We start from the raw sequence: 20089 nt of genomic DNA, 5'->3' as shown, positions 1-20089 counted from the left end.
TTTGCCTATCTCCAGTCTTCTGGCACTATTCCTGTAGACAGTGAGGACATAAAGATCAAAGGCTCTGCAATCTCATCCCTCGCCTCCCAAAGAATCCTAGAATATATCCCATCAGGCCCAGGGGATTTATCTATCCTCAGGCTTCTCATAATTTCTAACACATCTTCCTTCTCAATATCGACCTCCTCCAGCCTACCAGCCTGCCTCGCACTATCCTCCTCAACAACATGGCCCCTCTCCTTTGTGAAGACTGAAGAAAAGTATTCATTTAGGGCCTCTCCTATATCTTCAGACTCCATGCACACATTCCCACTACTGTCCTTGACCGGCCCGAACTTCACCTTGGTCATTCTTTTATTCCTCACATAAGGGTAAAAAGCCTTGGGGTTTTCCTTGATCCTACCCGCCAAGGACTTCTCATGCCCCCCTCCGAGCTCTCCTACGCCCTTTCTTGAGCTCCTTCCTAGCTATCTTGCATCCCTCAAGTGCCCTAACTGAACCTTGTTTTCTCATCCTTACGTAAGCCCCCTTCTTCCTCTTGACAAGACATTCAACCTCTTTTGTAAACCATGGTTCCCTCACTCGACCATTTCCTCCCTGCCTGACAGGGAGATACATATCAAGGACACACACGTTTGCTCCTTGAACAAGCTCCACATCTCAATTGTGCCTATCCCTGACAGTTCCTGTTTCCATCTTATGCTCGCCAATTCTTGCCTAATCGCATGGTAATTACCCTTCCCCCAGTTATAAACCTTGCCCTGCCATATGTTTCGATCTCTTTCCATTACTATAGTGAAAGTCACCAAATTGTGATCACTACCTCCAAAGTGCTCTCCCTCAACCAAATCTTACACTTGGCCCGGTTCATTACCCAGTACCAAATCCAATGTGGCCCTGCCTCTTGTCGGTCCATCCACATATTGCGTGATGGAACCCTCCTGCACACACTGGATAAAAACAGCCAAACTATTCGAATTATAGTGGTTCCAATCAATATTTGGAAAGTTAATGGGGGGGGGAAGAGAGAGAGAGAAACGACAGTTAATGCTTCAGATCAATGACCTAACATCGCTAAAATGTGGTTTTCAGCACTGCAAAATGTGGCTAATCGTCTGAATTAATTTATGGAAGCTCCTCAAGTGTTACACCAATTAGACAAATGATGTAAATACATTTCTCAAAAATGCCCTTTAAACATTCAGTTCAGGAGGCAGCAATAACAATGTATTTTTCTTGTGCTAAACAATCTTCGTATAAAAAAGTGGCAGTGATATTTTGCTCTTGATTGAAAGTTGATGTTTTGCACAATATTTATTTGTAAACGAAGTAAACAGTGATTTAAAACAAAACCATTATGCCACTTTAATGGAGAATTGGAGAGTGAGGTTGAGCAGAGGAAGCTGCGCTTGCCTAGAAATTTGAAGAGTTTTTAATTTCTGATTGCAATGCCAAAGAGTTGCCATCGGCATCATGACCTCCTGTGCTATCACCCTGTGTGAACTGATGAACTCAAAATTTTTGTGTGTGGTTCAACATTCTTGCCTTCATATAGTGTCATTAACACAGCAACATGAGCAAAACTGTGCCATGGATGTCAAAAGACAAAGGTGATATTGAACCAGTGACCAAAGTCCTGGTCTGAAATTTTGCCATGAAAGCATCCTGAACAATGTTGAGGGGAAGGTCGAAATATGGAAGACGGGATAATGAGGAAGGGAAGTTTATCTCCAGCTCCCTTGACTGCTAACCACCCAGCGTTTGTTCCTAGGCTGCTGCTAACTTGTCCAAAAAATTATTTCTGATTATACCGCCCCACTCTTTTTCCAAGCCTCCAATATTGACCAAGCTCTTGAAAAACCAAGCTTCAGAAGAAGATTTCTGACAAAAGATCTCTCTCTGCCTCTCTGCAACAGCCATGTTGGTTATTTGCAGCATTTTCTGTGACTGCCCTGAACCAATCTCTGTCATCTTTCATAAAAGCAAATTGCTGCAGATTCTGGAATCTGAAACAAAAACAGAAAATCCTGCATAATCTCAGCAGACAGCATCTGTGGCGAGAGAATGGAGCTGAAGCTTCAAATCTGGATGACCCTTGGTCAATTTGAGTCATCCAGACTCAACGTTAGTTGCCTTCTCTCTCCACAGATGCTGTTACCTTTCCACCACTTGTGAATGCCTACTTTAACCATGCTCACCTACATGTGGAGTACTGCATGGTTTGGGAGTGGAGAGTGAGGGCTGATGTAGTTGAGCAAGATCCGATGATGGATGGTTCATCCAGTTGTTGGTAAATATATTAATGTCGGCAACCCTTAGATTTGAAAAAGTAACTAGGGGGCCAGACCTAGTGGGATATACAGATTTGTTCATGAGAAGTGTTATCAAAGTGAAGGTGAGGTAATGACTGAGCAAATAAAGAGCAGCAAAAGCGGTGACAAATGGAAGGCCAAAACACTCAGAAATTGAGACATTGAAAGTACAGATGTAAATGACTTGCATGAGAGTTTAACCCGGGAACAGAAGCCGAAGGAAAATGGGATTGGAAATGTATCGAAGTAGTGATGTATGAATAGACTGAAGTGATCCAAGATGATCTTGGCAACAATGGACACCATGGGAATGAAGAGGGTATGGGAGATGACAGTGTCAAATAGATGGGTCATGGTGTGAAGACTCCGGTTCAGCCAATCAGACCAGTGCAACTGGCCTTTTGTAATAGATTCGGGCAGGCTGCCCACTTTCCCCAACATTTTTATACATTCCATGTTTACTTTCTGCTATTTTGGATCAGTGACAGCCACTCGTTGTTCTAGAAAGACTACATAGTTCTGAAATTACTCTGTTCGTAAATGCACTTTATTGTCAGATTGTTCATAAGTTATTGTGAAGTCCTGATGGCAACATATGACGTGGTGATGACCCGTGCTTCTTTGCAGTTGTCCTTACCCTGATGTTTGTTTCAGGTGGTGGCCAGCAGAGGTTTGTAATCCCAAATGTGTGCCACTTAACATTCAAGCAATGAAGCACCATATAGGAGAATTCCCTGTGCGTTTCTTTGGATCGAATGATTACTATTGGGTGCATCAGGGCAGAGTCTTTCCTTACTTAGAAGGAGACAAGGGCAACGTGTCCGATGGGCGTGCTGGTGGTATTAACGAGATTTTCAAAAAAGGTAAAACCTTCAGAATACAAGCAGAGATATCTTTCCCTGATGCAAAATGAACAGCCTGTGCTCTTAAAGACAACTGCACGTTTGTCGCTCATTTTATCAGCCGCTTTGTATTGCTTCCTTGCTCTAAGCTCTTGCTGTAAGGGAATGAAGTGTTCCAGCTTAAAAAACCATTTCCACAGCCATTTAAAGCCACCCCGAGTCAACCTGTCCAGTCCAGTGTGGAAGGAGACCCCTCCATAGAATGTTTTCAGCTCTTTGCTGAAGGAATGCTGTTGAAATCTGTTTGGGTGCTGAGGTGAAGCTGAAATGCATGATTTTTCAATGCTTTGAATTTTGCTTGAATTTTGTTGCTGAGAATTTGGATGCTGCTGTTGAGTAGATATTGACATTCGCAAAGCCTGAATTATTACTGGAGCTAACTTGCTGTTTGCCAGTAACAACAGTGGAATGCAGTAATCCCTTAAATTCAGCAGCATTGGGGGTGGGGGGGTGGGGAAGAAACCCATCCCAAATAAAAATGTTTCTTTCTGTCACTCGTAGCACTGGAAGAAGCTGCTAAGCGATTCCAAGAGTTAAAATTACTGAAAGAGAGCAAGGAAGCACTGGAAAATGAACGCAACGACAGAAAGCCACCAGCATATAGATTCATTAAAGTAAGTCATGTCAACAGTGAAAAATTGAAGTAACCAGCACCACGTGACCTTGTTTCATAGATTTTTCTGAAGAAACGATGGGAAGCACGGCAGCACAATGGTTAGCACTGTTGCTTCACAGCTCCAGGGTCCCAGGTTCGATTCTCGGCTTGGGTCGCTGTCTGTGCGGAGTCTGCACGTTCTCCCTGTGTCTGCGTGGGTTCCCTCTGGGCGCTCCGGTTTCCTCCCACAAGTCCCGAAAGATGTGCTGTTGGGTGAATTGGACATTCTGAATTCTCCCTCCGTGTACCCGAACAGGCGCCGGAATGTGGCGACGAGGGGCTTTTCACAGTAACCTCATTGCAGTGTTAATGTAAACCTACTTGTGACAATCAAAATTACTATTATTAATCAAGTAAACTTTTGAGATCATTGCTTTGGGCAGCCTCGTTCGGATATCAAAATAAAGCAGAAACTGCCTCTAACATACTGCTGCAACTTTTTCCAAATCAAAATGAATTGCTATTGACCGATTAGAATGTTTGCTGATCATGGATCCATTGACAAGCCTGAACGTGCTCCCAGGAAATAAACAGGAGCTTTATTTTAATATCTGTCAGTAGGGCGCCATGTTGTCACTCGACATTTTTGTTTTGCTCCTCTCTTCAGTATATTAGATGTCACTTGGGGTGCAGTCCTGAGAGTGCTGACAACTAAAAGTCTCCGGCATATTCACCATTCTTCACTTGAACCATCTATTAACCTAGAAATTAATGCATCCGATAATGGGGAAGAGCATGTTGAGTGGTAGTTTAACATTCTTCCCTCCACTTTTCTTGTGTACCTGAAGTGGCTGATTGGCTCATGAAAATAACAAGAGAATGTAATGCTAACCTATCCAGTGTTTGCCCACTAATATTGCTGTGACTTGTCTTCAGAACCCAACATGCTGATTGAGCACTGTTTGGGAGGAGGAGGGGCAATTACAGCCGTCCAGATTCTGCCAGAATCATTTTCCACCTTTGAGCAGCACTGCCCAAGTGTATTTCGCCTCCAGTCCTGGGTACTGTCGATCTCCACACAGCACATCGCCAGTCAGCGTAGATTTGTTTATTTGCAAGGCTTAGGATCACACTATTTGTAAAGTATAAATTTCAGTCTTTATTTTTGGTGTTTTTCGTTATCCTCTTGACATTTGTCGGGACAAATTAATACACTACTGTGACTTTTTTTCCCTTGTTTTTGTTAATCTCGGTGGTGAATTGGCTGTTGCTTAGACTTGATCGTGCGCAAGTTATTTAAATAAAAGGAAAGTGCGAAATGATGAAGCATATGCACAAATAAAATGCAGCACTTTTCTCTATACTAGACAAACAAAGCAATTGGGAAAGTACAGATCCATGTTGCTGACTTGTCAGAAATACCACGGTGCAACTGTAAGCCCACTGATGAAAACCCTTGTGGACTGGACTCGGAATGTCTGAACCGGATTCTGATGTACGAGTGCCACCCGATGGTCTGTCCAGCTGGAGAAAGTTGCCAGAACCAATGTTTCACCAAACGACTCTACCCTGAGACGGAGCTCGTGAGAACAGAAGCACGGGGCTGGGGTCTCTGTACTAAAGTGGAAATTAAAAAGGTGACTTTTCAGTACACTTTGCTTACTTGGCTGTCTTAGAGAGATACAGGCCATGTGTCCCATCCATGTATATAGCTGAGTAGAGTTGTGGTTCCAGTAATATTCGCTGAACTTTATGTAGATGTACCGGCAAATACCTTGTGTGGGTGTGAGTTTCTTTGCACGTTCCTCACTTGTCATTTTTGCATGCAGGGTCAGTTCGTGACTGAGTATGTTGGTGAGTTAATTGATGAAGAAGAATGCAGAAACCGCATAAAACATGCTCATGAAAGCAACATTACCAATTTCTATTTGTTGACCTTAACCAAGGTAAGGGAGCTGTGTACGGAGTGTGTTTATGAGTTTTGTGGCGTTAATGAAGGCTGGATTGGAAAAAGGCAATTCCAATATCGTGCTAGCCCTTGGGGTTCCCTCGCAGCAGATCATAGAGTGAAAAAGATGGCAATTTGCACTCACTTGGACGTCCTGTGTCACCAATTGTATTTTCAGTGAGAGGCATCAAATGGAGATCTGGTGCTTCCCAGGAGGAACTGCTTAGTGAAGAGGGAGCTTGTGTGTCATTTTATTGTGCAAAAGAAGGAAAGGAAGACTTGTATTTATATTGTGCGGTTCACAACCTCAGGATGTCCCAAAGTATTTTCTAGCCAGTTTTAAAACTTCTTGAAGTGTGGTCCCTGTATTGCTCTGGGAAACATGGCAGCCAATTTGTGCATAACAAATAGCAACAAAGTGGCCAAGGGACCTGTTCTTAAATTGAGCTGGTTGAGGGTTAAACATTGACCAGAACACGTGGGTGAACTCTACAGCTCTTGTTCAGTTCTTCACTGAAGTGTCAGCCTGGATTTTCTTGTCATCCTGAATGGTAAGGTGTAGAATCTAGCACAATTTATCGATTTATTCAGTATCCTTCTGGCTGAATGAGTAATGATTGGCAAAGGGGTTGGTGATGAGTGATCAAAAATAGTCCCTAATAACAAAATAGCTTGGAAAATGAAAAAGCTATTTCTGCTTCTGTATTGGGAAGCGATGTGCACCCAAATTTTCCCAGAAATGTGTTTCAACTGGCCTGGCTGTGTGATATTTCAGTGTCTGTGGCAGAATGATGGCCTTCATTGCAAGGGAGATGGAGTCTCAAAGAAGGCCAGTCTTGTTACAGCTGTACAGGGAGCTGGTGAGATTACACCAAGAGTACTGTGCAGTTTTGGTTTCCTGACTTACGAAAGAATATACTTGCGTCAGAACTGGTTTAAAAAAAGGTTCATTGCTCTGAAGAAGTCATACAAACTCCAACGTTAACTTTGTTACTCCAGCTGGACCGGGGTCCGTCTCTCACATGGTGTTGTGCCGTTCACCGTCCTCAGCGCCCCACTTCATACCTCATCCAATATTGGTCCTAATTCCTCCCTATTTCTTTTCTTAAAACATCTTTTTATCCAAGCAAGATTTTCATTACAAGAAAAATAACAACACCCGACCCCATACTGTACCAAATGTGCACCCATCCAATTCCCCCCACCACCACCCCCAGAGAGAAAACCAAACCTGAATACAAAATAATAAAAAGGCAACACCCCATCCCCTCCCCCATAACACTGACGGTAATCAGTTCCCTAAAAAAGACGAAGGCTGCCATCTCAAATAAGAATCCTTCACTACCTCCCTCATGGTACACTTGATCTTCTGAATGTTCCAAAATTCCATCAGGCCCTCAAGCAACCGAGGCTTTGGGCGACACTGAGGACCTCCACACAAGAAGAACTTGCCTCTGGGTTACTAGCGAGGCGAAGGCAAGGACATCGACCCTTGTCCCTGTCCGCAGCACTGAGAGTGTTGGTCACCAACGAGCACTGCTCCAGCTGAACACAAAACCCGTAACGTATCCCCCTTCCTGTTGCTCCAACGATGCCTGCTCCCACGCCAACATCTGTCCATCGACATTCGAAATCTTACCCTCCCCTAACTCAGCGAAGGACAGGACTCTGTCAATAAGTGAAAAGAAAATAGGGTTAGCTGAGACTGGGAGAAGTGTGAAACCGAAGAATCGGGGAGCAGAGCTGAGCGGAAGATTTTGAACAGCAACCCGGAAAGGTCCGTGGTTTCACTGATTAACCGACTGAGTATTCCGACTGGGGGAGAAACTGTAAAGTGGCATCACAGGAAGGCAGTAATTGATTGGCTAATAAGGAATCTATGCAAATTTGAAATATCATTTTAAATTTTACCATTAGCATTTATAGTAGAGATCTCGGAAGCATAGTTAACTGTAAATTATTTTAATTTAATTATTTCTAATTTAATTTATTAATTAATTCTAAAAATGGCAGTTGGAGAACTAAAACCCTTCATTTGTGAGATGTGGGAGGTCTGTGAAGCTGCTAGGATTCCAGACAGCTCCATCTTCAGGATGTGCACCCAATTGCAGCTCCTCACAGACCACATGGATCGGTTGGATGAACTTTGGAGCATGCAAGTGGTGGAAAACGCCATAGACAGGAGTTTTAGAGATGTGGTTACACCCAAGTTGCGGTGTAACTTGTCAGGCAGTCAATGCAGGAATCCCCTGGTGACTGTCTTCCTCTCTAACAAGTATACTCTTTTGCATACTGTTGGAGGGGATGGCCTATCAGGGGAAAACAGCAGCAGCAGCCAGACCGGTGACACCACGGCTGGCTCTATTAAGCAGGGAGAGACAAAGCGCAGACGAGGAATAGTTGTAAGGGACTCTATCGTCAGCGGCACAGATAGATGCTTCCATGTGAAAGAGACTCCAGGATGGTATGTTGCCTCCCTGGTGCCAGGGTCCAGGAAGCCTCTGAAGGGGCAGAAAAGAATCTGGGGGGGGGGGGGAGGAGGGAGGGGCTGGGGGGAACAGCCAGAGTTCCTGGTATATATTTGTGCTAACGAGACAGGAAGGAAGAGCGACGAGTTCCAGCAGGAGTTCCAGGGAGTTAGGTCGAGAGTTAAAAAGCAGGACCTCCAGGGTTGTAATTTTGGGATTACTCCTTTGCCACGTGCCAGTGAGGCTAGAAATAGGAAGATGAACTTCAGCTCAACACGTGGCTAAATAGCTGGTATAGGAGGGAGGGTTTCAGATATCTGGACCATTGGGATCTTTTCCGGGGCAGGTGGGACCTGTACAAAAAGAACGGGTTGCATCTAAACTGGAGGGGCATAAATATCCTGGCCGCGAGGTTTGCTAGTGTCACACGGGAGGGTTAAAGCTCGTGTGTTGAGGGGGGTGGGAACTGGAGCAGAAGGTGAAATAACTGAGGGGGAACGAGAGAATAGGGCCATTAAGTCCGAGGAGGAAGAACAGGCAGGAAGATGTTGCTGAACACGCGGGATTGGTGGTCTGAAATGCATTTCTTTCAATGTGAGGTATATAAAAGATAAGGCAGCTGAATTTAAGAACTCTGATTCGTACTTGTATCTTTTTGTTGCCCTTACACTGACTTAGTTGAGGGACGGACATGGTTGGCAGCTAAACGTTCCAGGATTTAGATGTTTTAGGCAGGGTAGAGGGCGGTGTAAAAGAGGCGGGGGAGTTGCACTACTGGTTAAGGAGAATATTACAGCCGTATACCTGAGGGCTCGTGCAGCGTGGCAATATGGGTAGAGCTCTGGAATACGAAGGGTGCAGTCACAATATTTGGGGTTAACAACAGGCCTCCCAACAGCCAGCGGGAAGTAGAAGAACAGATATGTCGGCAGATTGTGGAACGGTGTAAAAGCAGCAGGGTTGTTGTGGTGGACAATTTTAACTTCCCGCATATTGACTCGGACATATTGCTGGGTGCTTACTGGAGCAGAGTTTGTAAGGCGCATCCAAGAGTGCTTCTTGAAACAATTTGTCGATAGTCCAACTAGAGAAGGGGCCGCACTGGATCTGGTGTGGGGAATGAGCCCGTCCAGGTGGTTGAAGTTTCAATCGGAGAGCATTTTGGGAACAGTGACCATAATTCAGTAAGCTTTAAGGTACTGTTGGATAAAGATTGGAGTCGTTCTCGGGTGAAGGTGCTAAATTGGGGGAAGGTTAATGAGAACAATATTTGTCAGGAATTGACGGTAAATCTGAGGGTAAATTAACATCAGGCATTTGGGAGGCTTCCAAAATGTCAGTTGATAGCATTCAGGACCGGCATGTTCCTGTGAGGAAGAAGGATAAGTATGGCAAATTTCAGGAACCTGGGATAATGAGGGATATTGTGAGCCTGCTCCAAAAGAAAAAGGAAGCATTTCTAAGGGCTAGAAGGCTACAGACGAAGCCCGTAAAGGAATATAAGAAAAGTAGGAAGGAACTTAAGCCAGGAGTCAGGAGGGCTAAAAGGGGTCACAAAAAGTAATTGGCAAACTGGATTAAGGAAAGTCCCAAGGCTTTTTATACGTATATAAGGAGCAAGAGGTTAGCCAGGGAGAGGGTTGGTCCACTCAAGGACAGGGGAGGGAATCTATGCGTGGAACCAGAGGAAATGGGTGAGGTACTGAATGAGTACTTTGCATCAGTATTCACCAATGAGAAGGACTTGTGAGTCGATAGTCTGGGTCACATTGAGATCAAAAAGGAGGTGGTTTTGGGCATCTTGAGAAACATTAAGATAGATAAGTCCCCGGGGCCTGATGGGATCTACCTTAGAATACTGAGGGAGGCAATAGAGGAAATTACTGGGGCATTGACAGAAATCTTTCTAGCCTCACTGGCTACAGGTGAGGTCCCAGAGGATTGGAGAATAGCCAATGTTGTTCCTTTGTTTAAGAAGGGTAGCGAGGATAATCCAGGAAATTGCAGGCCAGTGAGCTTTACGTCAGTGGTAGGGAAATTATTGGAGAGGATTCTTCGAGACAGGGTTAACTCCCATTTGGAAATAAGTGGACGTATTAGCGAGAGGCAATGGTTTTGTGAAGGGGAGGTCATGTCTCACTAACTTGATCGAGTTTTTCGAGGAAGTGACGAAAATGATTGACGAGGGTAGGGCATTGTATTTTCAGAGTTGAGTGCCTTGTTCATCCATCACAAGTGAACTGGATTGTTTGAACATGATGGATTTTCTTTCCTGTGAACTCTGAATAGAAAAGACTTCAGGAATCAAGAAAATTCTCAACAGTCAAGAGTGAAATGAAACGAAATGTTTTAATTTGTGCTTTTCCAGGATCGCATCATTGACGCTGGGCCGAAAGGCAATTGTTCCCGCTTCATGAACCATAGTTGCAATCCCAACTGTGAGACTCAGAAATGGATGGTGAACGGCGATACTCGAGTTGGACTGTTTGCACTTAGTGACATAAGAGCAGGTGAGAGTTCGTGGGCGCGAAGGGATCTTTATTAGAACTGGATGGGGATTACAGGCAGTTAATTTGCATCATTGAAACAAGTAATGAAATTGATTTGAAATAGCATGCATGAATATATATTTTCAGACCGAAATGAGGGGATAAACCGCAGTGACATGAATTTCATACCATTCTAGGTGAGGTTATTCACCCTCCTATTATTCGACCTAGAGACATTGGTCTTGTTAAAAATAGAAAGGGTCACTATTATTTGTTTTCCAGCATGTCAGCGCCCAGTGATGTTGATTCCTTACAATTAACCAAGTCGTTATCGAGTTGGGTAAAATTATGTACTGGCAGATATTACATTGTTAATGTTGCCAGCTACGTTATTCATAGAATCATAGAATCCCCACAGACGGGAACAGGTCATTCGGCCCATCTGGTCTACACGGACACTTTGAAAGACTACCCTACCTAGTGCCACTCTTGTACCTTCACAAAGATTCTACATTATTTTATCTGTAATTTCAAGTATGTGGATTCCAACTGAAAAAGGGACAAACGCAATAAATTGCAAGTTTTAAATGTTTTATTTTGTCCATAACTTTCATGACTGAAGTTTTACAGAGATAATTTAGAACAGTTGTATCCATTATACTAAGTTATTAGCTTTTAATTCTAGATAAGAATCTTCTTTTAGTATTTTAAAAATTCTGCTGGTGCCAAACTGGGAATGTGAAAAATATGAAATTCTGCCTTTTCCTTGATCCCTGCCTGCTGACATTTAAGATGGTGTGTGAAGTACAAACAATACAACTTCTACGCCGAACATGTAATTTCCCCTTTTATTCAACTCCAACTAAAACTAATAAAAGATAATTTGCAGACTCGACAGTTTTGAGTGTTTTTCAATATTCTGATCAGGCATCAGGAAAGGAGACAACAGCAAACTAGCTTAAAACAGTCCAGCTCTATCCAGCTGTTGCTGCTGGTCCCGTGACAAGATGTGATTTTAGCCATACAACATTATATTACCATTGCAGGAGGCCGTTGCAAACCGGCTTCACTCGGCAAAATGTTATTTTGGCCTACTTTGCATTTTCATTGAGTTGTCAAAGTAGTGTGCACGTCTGAACTAAAGTATCCTCAACAATACAAGCCTAACATTTTTGTATCATGTCTTCTAACTTCTAAATAAATTGAATCTGCAGAGTGATAATGACTTGTTGAAATGGTGTCAATTTGTTTGACGTTTAGGATGTGAACTAACCTTCAATTATAATTTGGATTGTTTGGGCAATGGAAAGACAGTATGTAAGTGTGGAGCCCCCAACTGCAGTGGGTATCTGGGTGTGCGTCCAAAGGTGAGTGTCACAAGGTTCGATCTTTGTAGCATGTGGAATTGTAACATTAGATTTATTTCAGTAGCGAAGCATTGGGACTAGCTAAGAGGGACAATGGAGAATACAATATATTTGAGCAGGTTGCATGAAAAAATTATTTGCTTCACAGGCAGTCCATCACTTTTAAAAATCCAATGGTGCTTCTTAGACAAACATGCCAGCCAATTTGCATGCACACAGTTGGTGGTAAGAAAATAGTATTTGTCAATTATCATCCGATGTGGAGCTTAACGAAGTGAGGAAAGGTATCTCCTCTGCTTAGTGCAGATTCCCTTTTTGCTGGAATTTGTTGATACCTGATTTCTTGCATTTTTGACATACTGCATGATAGAGATTCCTGTATCTGTTTTTTGAGCTTCCTTGTTTCTGCAGCAACTTGTCTGCTGCTTTTCAACAAAAAACTGAAGTGTAGCCAAAGCACGTACTCAAGGGAAATTAGGGGTGGGCAATAAATACTTGCCAAGCTAGCGATGCCTATATCTTATAAATCAATAAAAGCAAAGACAGGAGAAACCCACCTGATGGTCAGCTGTGGTCCACTGAAAAGCATTTTCTTGCTTTCTTTCCCAAAGGCACTTTTGACATTGACCAACAGTTCTGCTGTGTTGTTTAACCTCTGCTTTGTATCTTTCTCTCCATCAATTCTTTACAATCTCAACAAGTACCACAGGCTCAGCTAACCAAAGAGAAGCAAATAGTTTCTGTTGGCTGTTGAATGTAATTCATTTTTGTTGCTTTAAGCTGTGTTTACCGCATATTAAGTACCATATGAAGCGTATGCATGCTGCATTTTTGCATTGCTCAAAATCCAAAGCAGCTGTTTGTCCCATCAGTTATATTTTGCTGGGCGTGTGTGCACTCTACTGCCTCGCTTGTACTCCATTGTTGATACATACCTCAGTCACTTTTGTTTTTGATTTAATGCTTCCCCATCCCTTTTGAATCAGTTTTCTGCACCTCCTGAAGAGGTTGGTGCGTTATTTGTTTGCCATTCTGTGGATGATCAATAGCTTGCACTCAAGCCAATTAATCATGTTTTAAGCCGAGACCGAGTCATCATTTAAAAAAATATTAATAAGGCATGAAAGAAAATCTAAACTGTATGTATCAAACCTTCATTGTTTTTTGCTATTTTAAAATGGACTTCTGCTGACTCACATAATGGCTGCTACAAGCCACATGAATCGCAAGATTGGCTATCTGTTCTGGAAGGTTCCAACAGGGACGACAGGAATAAAAGAGTTACACTCCCATCCTTGTGGAATCTCTCACCCATTGTAAGACCACATTATGATGATGAAACGAGGCACACGCACACACGCACCTCCCTTGTATCGTGGGAAGATTATGGCAAACCCTCCTGCTGTCCCCATGCGCACGTGCCTTAGCAATCTGTATTGCAATCTATCAGGACCAGGCATTTTATCCAGTACATCCTTCCTGTTAATTTTACAGCTTATCCATGATCCCTACCAGTTCTGCTGATAATTTGTCTGTCTTCTCTTTCCTCCTAAACATAGATCAAAATATCCAAGCCTTGTCCTGCACCACGATGCATCTCACATTCTGAGTCCCAAATGGACTCCACCCCATCTCTTAATACCTACTTACTACTTAGGTGCTCACTGGTTCCCTTCCATGTCAACTACTGTTCTATTCTTTTATTCTCTCCCTCTCTGCCAGTCGTATTTCCTTCTTCACCTTCCCTCTTAACTTTGTTTGGATTTGTTTTTTTTAAAGAATTCACCTGATATGCAACGTTTTTGTGTCGGCATATCCTGTATCTCCATTGTCATCTAAAGAACTTGGGCTTTGGTTTCCTTACCTATCCACCTTCGTTGGGATAAATGTAGCCTGAACTATCACCTTGAAGCTAACCCATTGCTTTCTTCCAGTTTTTCCGGTTTGTCATTTGCTGAAGAGGTTTTATGAAACTGAAATGCTGCTTTTTGCATCCTGGATTTACTAGACTGCCGCTGCAACAGCAAATGAAGAAAAGGCAAAAAATGCGAAGAAGAAAATGAAGAAACGTAAAACCAAGATAGATGTCAGGAAAATGCATGAGGACTATTGTTACCGCTGCTGTGATGGGGGCGAGTTGGTGATGTGTGATAAGAAGGATTGTCCCAAAGCATATCACCTCTCATGCCTAAACTTGACCAAACCACCATTTGGTAAGCACCAATAATCTCCTAGTATAGATGGACTGCATGGATCTTAAAACCAATTCCGTATCCATGTTTCATTGTAATGTTTTAGAAACAGATGATGGAAATGCTCTGAGGCACTATTAATATTGTTGTTTTAGCCACCGAACATTTAGGCGGTCAGTGCATGTTGAAATGTTACATAGTTTAATGGCACTGGATAAAGGCCCATTGCTGTGATTAGCAACAATTGATGTGTCCTTGACATGCAAATATGTGCCCCTTATGTGTGTCTGCAGCTCAACAATCCAATTCTGAGCATGCATCACCGTTTGAGGAGTTTTCAACCTCCACCTGTTGCAAATTCACTTTTCTGACGTCACATTTCTATTAATGGTGTGGTTTGAAGAAAAGACAGCTGACTGAAAATGTTCCATCCTTTCATAGACGTTTTACTGGTTGCCATAATGGTGCTGTTCTAAACTTAACTTGTGTGAGAATCATTTATTCACTCAATAGTCCTGAAAAACCACCTAAAATGCACTCTCGTAACACACGTTGATCATTTTATTTAGCTTCAGAGACTGTTTTGCGTGTGATTAGTAAGGGGAACCTGAATCTAGACTGGGTTTGTCAATTGTACTTTAATCTGGAGTTACCGTTCTCTCAGTCTCTGTTCACGGCTTTGTTGCTGTTGTAATGTGTGCAGTTTACCAAAATGTCTTGGAATAGATTTGCTGTGTTGCATCTCGTGATTTCTCAATATTAGTAGGGCAATTTAAGGGGAGTTGGTGGGGTGGACTGGGGGGTAAAACAGGAGGAGACCCAAAGCTTTTGTCTTGGGAGAGAATGCAGACTGCTTTATACATCTCATGGTGGCCATAGCAAAGCGAAAAGCACAGACTGGTTGTCTCTTCAGTAGATTAGCTGGGTATTAATTGAGAGGAAACTATACGATTCTGAATCTGCTTGCAGAAGTTGCTCTTCAATATGGTACCTGTAAGTTTAATTCAAAATGATCTTTCAATGCAAGTGTTAATCATGTAATCACTAGGACTAACACTGAACTGCGATACAGGAGTCAGGCTGAAAGGGGTAAAAGAAACCTCAACTGTAGTGTTCGGTATTTGTATAAATATCAAAATATCACAGCAGCATAAAGTTTGATACGGGTATTGTGACCAATTTCCTGCACTCTTCACTTGTTGTGAAGACAGTGGGCATAGCTCTTACCTGCGACATGTGTGGAGGCTCACTGGATAAAACATTTGTTGGAAGCACGTAGCGGGCTAAGTCATTTTATTTCTTGCAATCCCCATTAATATTTTTCCTCCAATCCCTAGGGAAATGGGAATGTCCATGGCACCACTGCGATGAGTGTGGGAAGTCCTCCACCTCCTTCTGTGACTTCTGCCCTAACTCCTATTGCAAGGAGCACCAGAAGGGAGCCTTGACTGCCTCCACGCTGGACGGCCGTCTCTGCTGCTCTGAGCACGACCCAAACTGCCCGACAGAGTTCGACTCTTCCTCCTCTGTCAGTCTTCAGAACAACTCGGCGGCTGAGGACACCGGCGAAGAAACTACCGAATGAATGCTTCCAAATGGAGACGTCATGGACTTGCAGTACTTATCAGGGCAACCTTTAGTGTTCTGCTATAAAGGGCTCTGGGGATTGTAAATCATGCAGAGTGGAAAATCCAGATTCCGAGGTAGTAAGTAAAGATGACCAAAAGATTGTTTCGATTTTTTTGTTTTTGTTTTTATTTTGAACACCTCAAAGTGACAACTGTCCTTTAAGAGTTATTGTGATGACAGGAAACAGTGCTCATTTTTTGTCTTTCTCTAAATTGTTAGTGGTATTTGTGTCCGATTATTGACATCGGAAGAAAAACTTGCCCTTGTCCACTAAAAACCAAAATCTAAGGATAATGCTGTTTATCTCTTTGATTTATGTTTCAGTTAAAATTAATAGCAGTGGGCAGGGGAGGAGGTTGGGAGCGGGGAGAGGGTGGGGGGTGGAAAAAAAAAAGAATGGACAATGTCAGAATTCCACGGAGCGGTCAAAATGGGAAATCTGACCCCCATTGCCCCCACTCCACCTGTCCCCAGTCTGACATGAAAAGTGGATTATGTGCAGCACTTTGTTAATCTTGAAGAATCTTTCAGTGGACCACCACGATCTGCTCATCCCAGGAGTGGGAAAGTAAAACCCACGTTAGAAGCAATCGTAAATGCCAGATCAACAGTTGTTGAGCCTCAACATTCGACAGGGCAAGGAACAGAATATGAAGGGGTTAATTTCCAGCACGGTATGCAGGCATGAAGCCTAACGGTGGACGGTGGCTGGCAGTGTCATGTTATACTTGAGGTTCAGAAAATGCAAATAGCCTCAGCTTTTGTCTTTTGTGGCTTCAGATGTCATCTGATATTCAAGTGTGGAACAGCCATCCCACATTTTACTTGTAATTTTTATTGATATTTACAATCGTATTTTCTTCACCTGTATAAGTGAGCATTCTAACTTGAGTTCTGCCTTTTTGAAGTTCATATTTTCTGTTATCAGCACTCCCATTATGGCTGTGTTGATGTGATTTTATTATTTTTATACATTTATATGTAAAAAGCAAAATTATGATTGAAAATAATCATGATTTTTTAAACAAAAAACTGAAGTGTCATCTTTACACTTAAGAGTGTTTTATGGGTAACTAAAATGCTCTTTCTGAGTGAATGTACTCTTAGAATCATAGCATCATAAATAGCACAGAAGGAGGCCATTTGGCCCATCACAGCTGTGCTGGTTCTGAAAGAGCCAACCAAGTTCCTTTCCCTTTCGTCACTCGTGAATCTGCTTTCACCAATACCCCCCCCCCCCCCCCCCCCCCCCCCTCCCACCGCCAATGCAAACAGTTGGTCACCATCTACTTTATTGAAACTCCTCATCATTTTGAGAACCTCCATTGAACCTCCCCTTGGCCTTCTCGGTGCATCTATGATTCTTTGCTAAAGTACTCCTGTATATAATAAACATTTAAATATGTCTGTATATTTAAAATAACCGTATACCTATCACGTTCTGATACTAGGACTTTGGTAGAATAAACTTGTGATATTTGTTTTTCAGCGTTATTCACGCATTGTATTTAATGGCAAAAAACCCCCCTCCTCATCCATCACATGTCTTTGTGTTGCAAATTCAGGGTACCTGTTGAAAATGTATCTGTAAAACTGCCAAGTTTCCTCAGTTGCTCGGACTGAATTTTCATTCATTTGCTTTCCCGCTTTTAATTTTCTTCCATTGTCTCATGACTCAACACTGAGCTGTAGACTATTGGATGCTGCTGAATGTAGAAAACTCCATCCCAATTTTAGCTGCGTCAGTCCCTTCTAAATCCAGCAACAACAAAACTGTGCATGAACACATGTGTACAGGATAGCGGACCTAAAATTGGCTGATTTTACCAAGGCATCTTTTGGTCACGAACATTGGATTTCCATCTGTCATTTTGTTTAGTTGGCCATTGTGCACCAACGTATTTAGATATTAGATAAAACGGCAGCTGATGGGAGACAGATAAGGAAGGGGGTTGAAAACCTTCCTCTGGTTCCAAATTGCATGTTTGCATTTGTGGGTCTCCCCGTTGCCAAAATTGTCTGGAACTGTTCATCTGTCGCTTCCGTTTCATTCGCAATTAACCTCCAATTGAAGTACGTTGCTGTCTGCAGTTCCAAGTGGGATTGACAAATAAGTGAAATCCCGTCTGCTCCATTGGATGGGGTTGCCTCTCCCTCTCGGCTTCTGTAGGGTTTTCAGTCCGAACAATGAGATTTCAAGTCCACATAACCAATACACAAACCATGCTGGAAGGGAATGTTATTGAAGAAGGTTATTTAGTTGGCATTCTCTCCTCCCTCACCACCTGGCTTTTGTCCAGACCTATTTTTATTTGGGTTTCTTTTGCTGCATATTGTCTGCTAGGCGACTTTAGATACTCCCAGTTTTGCATTTCTACTTCCATTATCTGTTTGTGCTTTCCAATAAGGATTCTTTTGTGAAACTATCTTCATTTTGAATGACATTTTTTAATTTAGTCTTAAATGGCTGCACTTTATCTTTCCCTCTCCCTGTCTCTTCCACTGAGTCTGTGATTGTACTCATGCGGAAGGAAAAGCTGGGGCCTCGCGGAAGTTTCTTTATAAGTCAAGCACATGGAAGGAACATGTGAAAATGTCTTGCCCTCATTGGGTGGTTGCACTAAGTTGTTTTTGGGGGTAGAGATGGGTACTATGTGTCCCTTGCTCCCACTTTTCCATGTTTGATAAATCACCCTCCACCCATGCCTATAGGCATTACAGTCTAGAGTCTTGAGCAATCCGTCACCCTGCCAAATCCATGGGAAAACTGAAGAAAACACAGCTACTTCTCATGTCGAGTGACCTCATAGACAGACGACAATAAGTATGAATAGATGTCTTTAGATGTGTAAAAACTGATCTTTGTGTCACAATAGCTCCAGTATCTACTGCTCAGCAGCCCCAAGTAATGGCTGTTGGCCTGACTGACATCCCTGTATTGTTCCAAAAATGCACCAAAACCTGTTGAGAATGTCCTCCGTTTAGGTTTTTCTTTCATAATTGGGCGACTTAACCCATCTTAAAATAGCTGGAGTACTGTATGTGGATCTCTGTTCAGATTTTTCATCTTGTCGCATCATTGTGGCATTACATACACTACATTGTTACTGTGCTTGTGCAATGTGCCACCAGTCCGGCAAGCCAACTTTGACCACCGACATGGTGATCATTTTCCCTGCTGCAGTTAGAGCTAGCATTTAAAAAATTGGCTAAAGCCCATGTGCACGCTGCCTTTTTTTTTATAAAACAAAAAGTGTCTTCAAGCAATTGCGCATGCCTGTCTGAGCAGCAGTTTTAAAACTTAGCTGGTGGCCAGAACTAAGCCACAAAATTGAGTGGGGAAAATGCATCCCCATCCCATCCATGCTTTGCTCAGCAGTCGTCCAACCAGAAGTGTGAAGATTAAGTATGTTTTGGAGATAACAGAAGGTTCTGTTGAAGGTTCCTTGATAGCCACAAATAATAATCTGAAAACGGAGCCTCAACACGTTAGTGAGCTGGTGGTAGGCAAGTAAAGCTGATTATTTTTTCCCCATCGACTCGCCTTTCACTTCAAACTCAGTGCGATAGTTTGAAAGTGTGCTGTCATCTGTAACTTAATGGTTTGTATGTCATGTGCAACTAACTTTCTCTTTTTTTGTTATCTTTTGACTGTTGTTGACTGGTATGGGTTTATGTCAGTAGGATGTAAAACATAATTCAATATAGAAACTCAAATGCCGCTTTGTGTCTCCTCTGTGTCCTACTTTGTAAACGAGCAACTTGTTATGCACAGCGCAGGGAAGGGGAGAGGAGAGAGGGTTATTTCCAACAATGGTGAAGCTTATTCTTAAAGTTAGTATCTAGTATCATTGGATGTGCTGCCAAACTCAAATAGTTTTGAACGTTTTCTCCTTAATGAGTGACAATACATTGAAAAGGTCCAGCAAAAGATTGCATGTGGCTTGTTGGATGCATTTACAGTGAAAAGATTGGGAAACTTTGAACACAGTCAGAAAAGTGATGAGTCTGGGAATGTGCCAGTTAGGAAGCTTATGATTTGGGGGAGAAAGAAAGAATTCTGAAGATTCATCTGTTTAAATGGATAGGAAGTTGCATTGTTTCTTGTGGTGCTAAATCCGAGGGGGCTATGTGTAAGCGTCATCAGATGATGGGGAAAAAGCAGAGTATGCAAATAAGTCCCAGGC

At 42.7% G+C, this 20089-nt stretch overlaps 1 protein-coding gene across 5 annotated transcripts in view; it reads left to right on the top strand.

The window, feature by feature from the left end:
- Nucleotides 1-16196, top strand: part of nsd3 (nuclear receptor binding SET domain protein 3) — an 82252-nt gene extending 66056 nt beyond the window's left edge. For 4 of the 5 annotated variants that reach the window (XM_038785547.1, XM_038785548.1, XM_038785549.1 and 1 more), the window contains 8 exons: nucleotides 2967-3175; nucleotides 3716-3828; nucleotides 5177-5446; nucleotides 5639-5755; nucleotides 10594-10735; nucleotides 11975-12081; nucleotides 14090-14294; nucleotides 15611-16196. In XM_038785547.1, the coding sequence (XP_038641475.1) occupies nucleotides 2967-3175; nucleotides 3716-3828; nucleotides 5177-5446; nucleotides 5639-5755; nucleotides 10594-10735; nucleotides 11975-12081; nucleotides 14090-14294; nucleotides 15611-15858 (1411 nt within the window). In that variant the 3' untranslated portion in view covers nucleotides 15859-16196. Of the gene's footprint in view, nucleotides 1-2966; nucleotides 3176-3715; nucleotides 3829-5176; nucleotides 5447-5636; nucleotides 5756-10593; nucleotides 10736-11974; nucleotides 12082-14089; nucleotides 14295-15610 lie in introns of those variants that run through there. The other variant, XR_005458812.1, reaches the window with a different exon arrangement.
- The last annotated feature ends 3893 nt before the right edge of the window (nucleotides 16197-20089 follow it).

The sequence above is a fragment of the Scyliorhinus canicula genome, chromosome 26, assembly GCF_902713615.1.
Source record: "Scyliorhinus canicula chromosome 26, sScyCan1.1, whole genome shotgun sequence".
Classification (NCBI taxonomy): Eukaryota; Metazoa; Chordata; class Chondrichthyes; order Carcharhiniformes; family Scyliorhinidae; genus Scyliorhinus; species Scyliorhinus canicula.
This window is presented reverse-complemented; position numbering and strand designations above follow the sequence as displayed.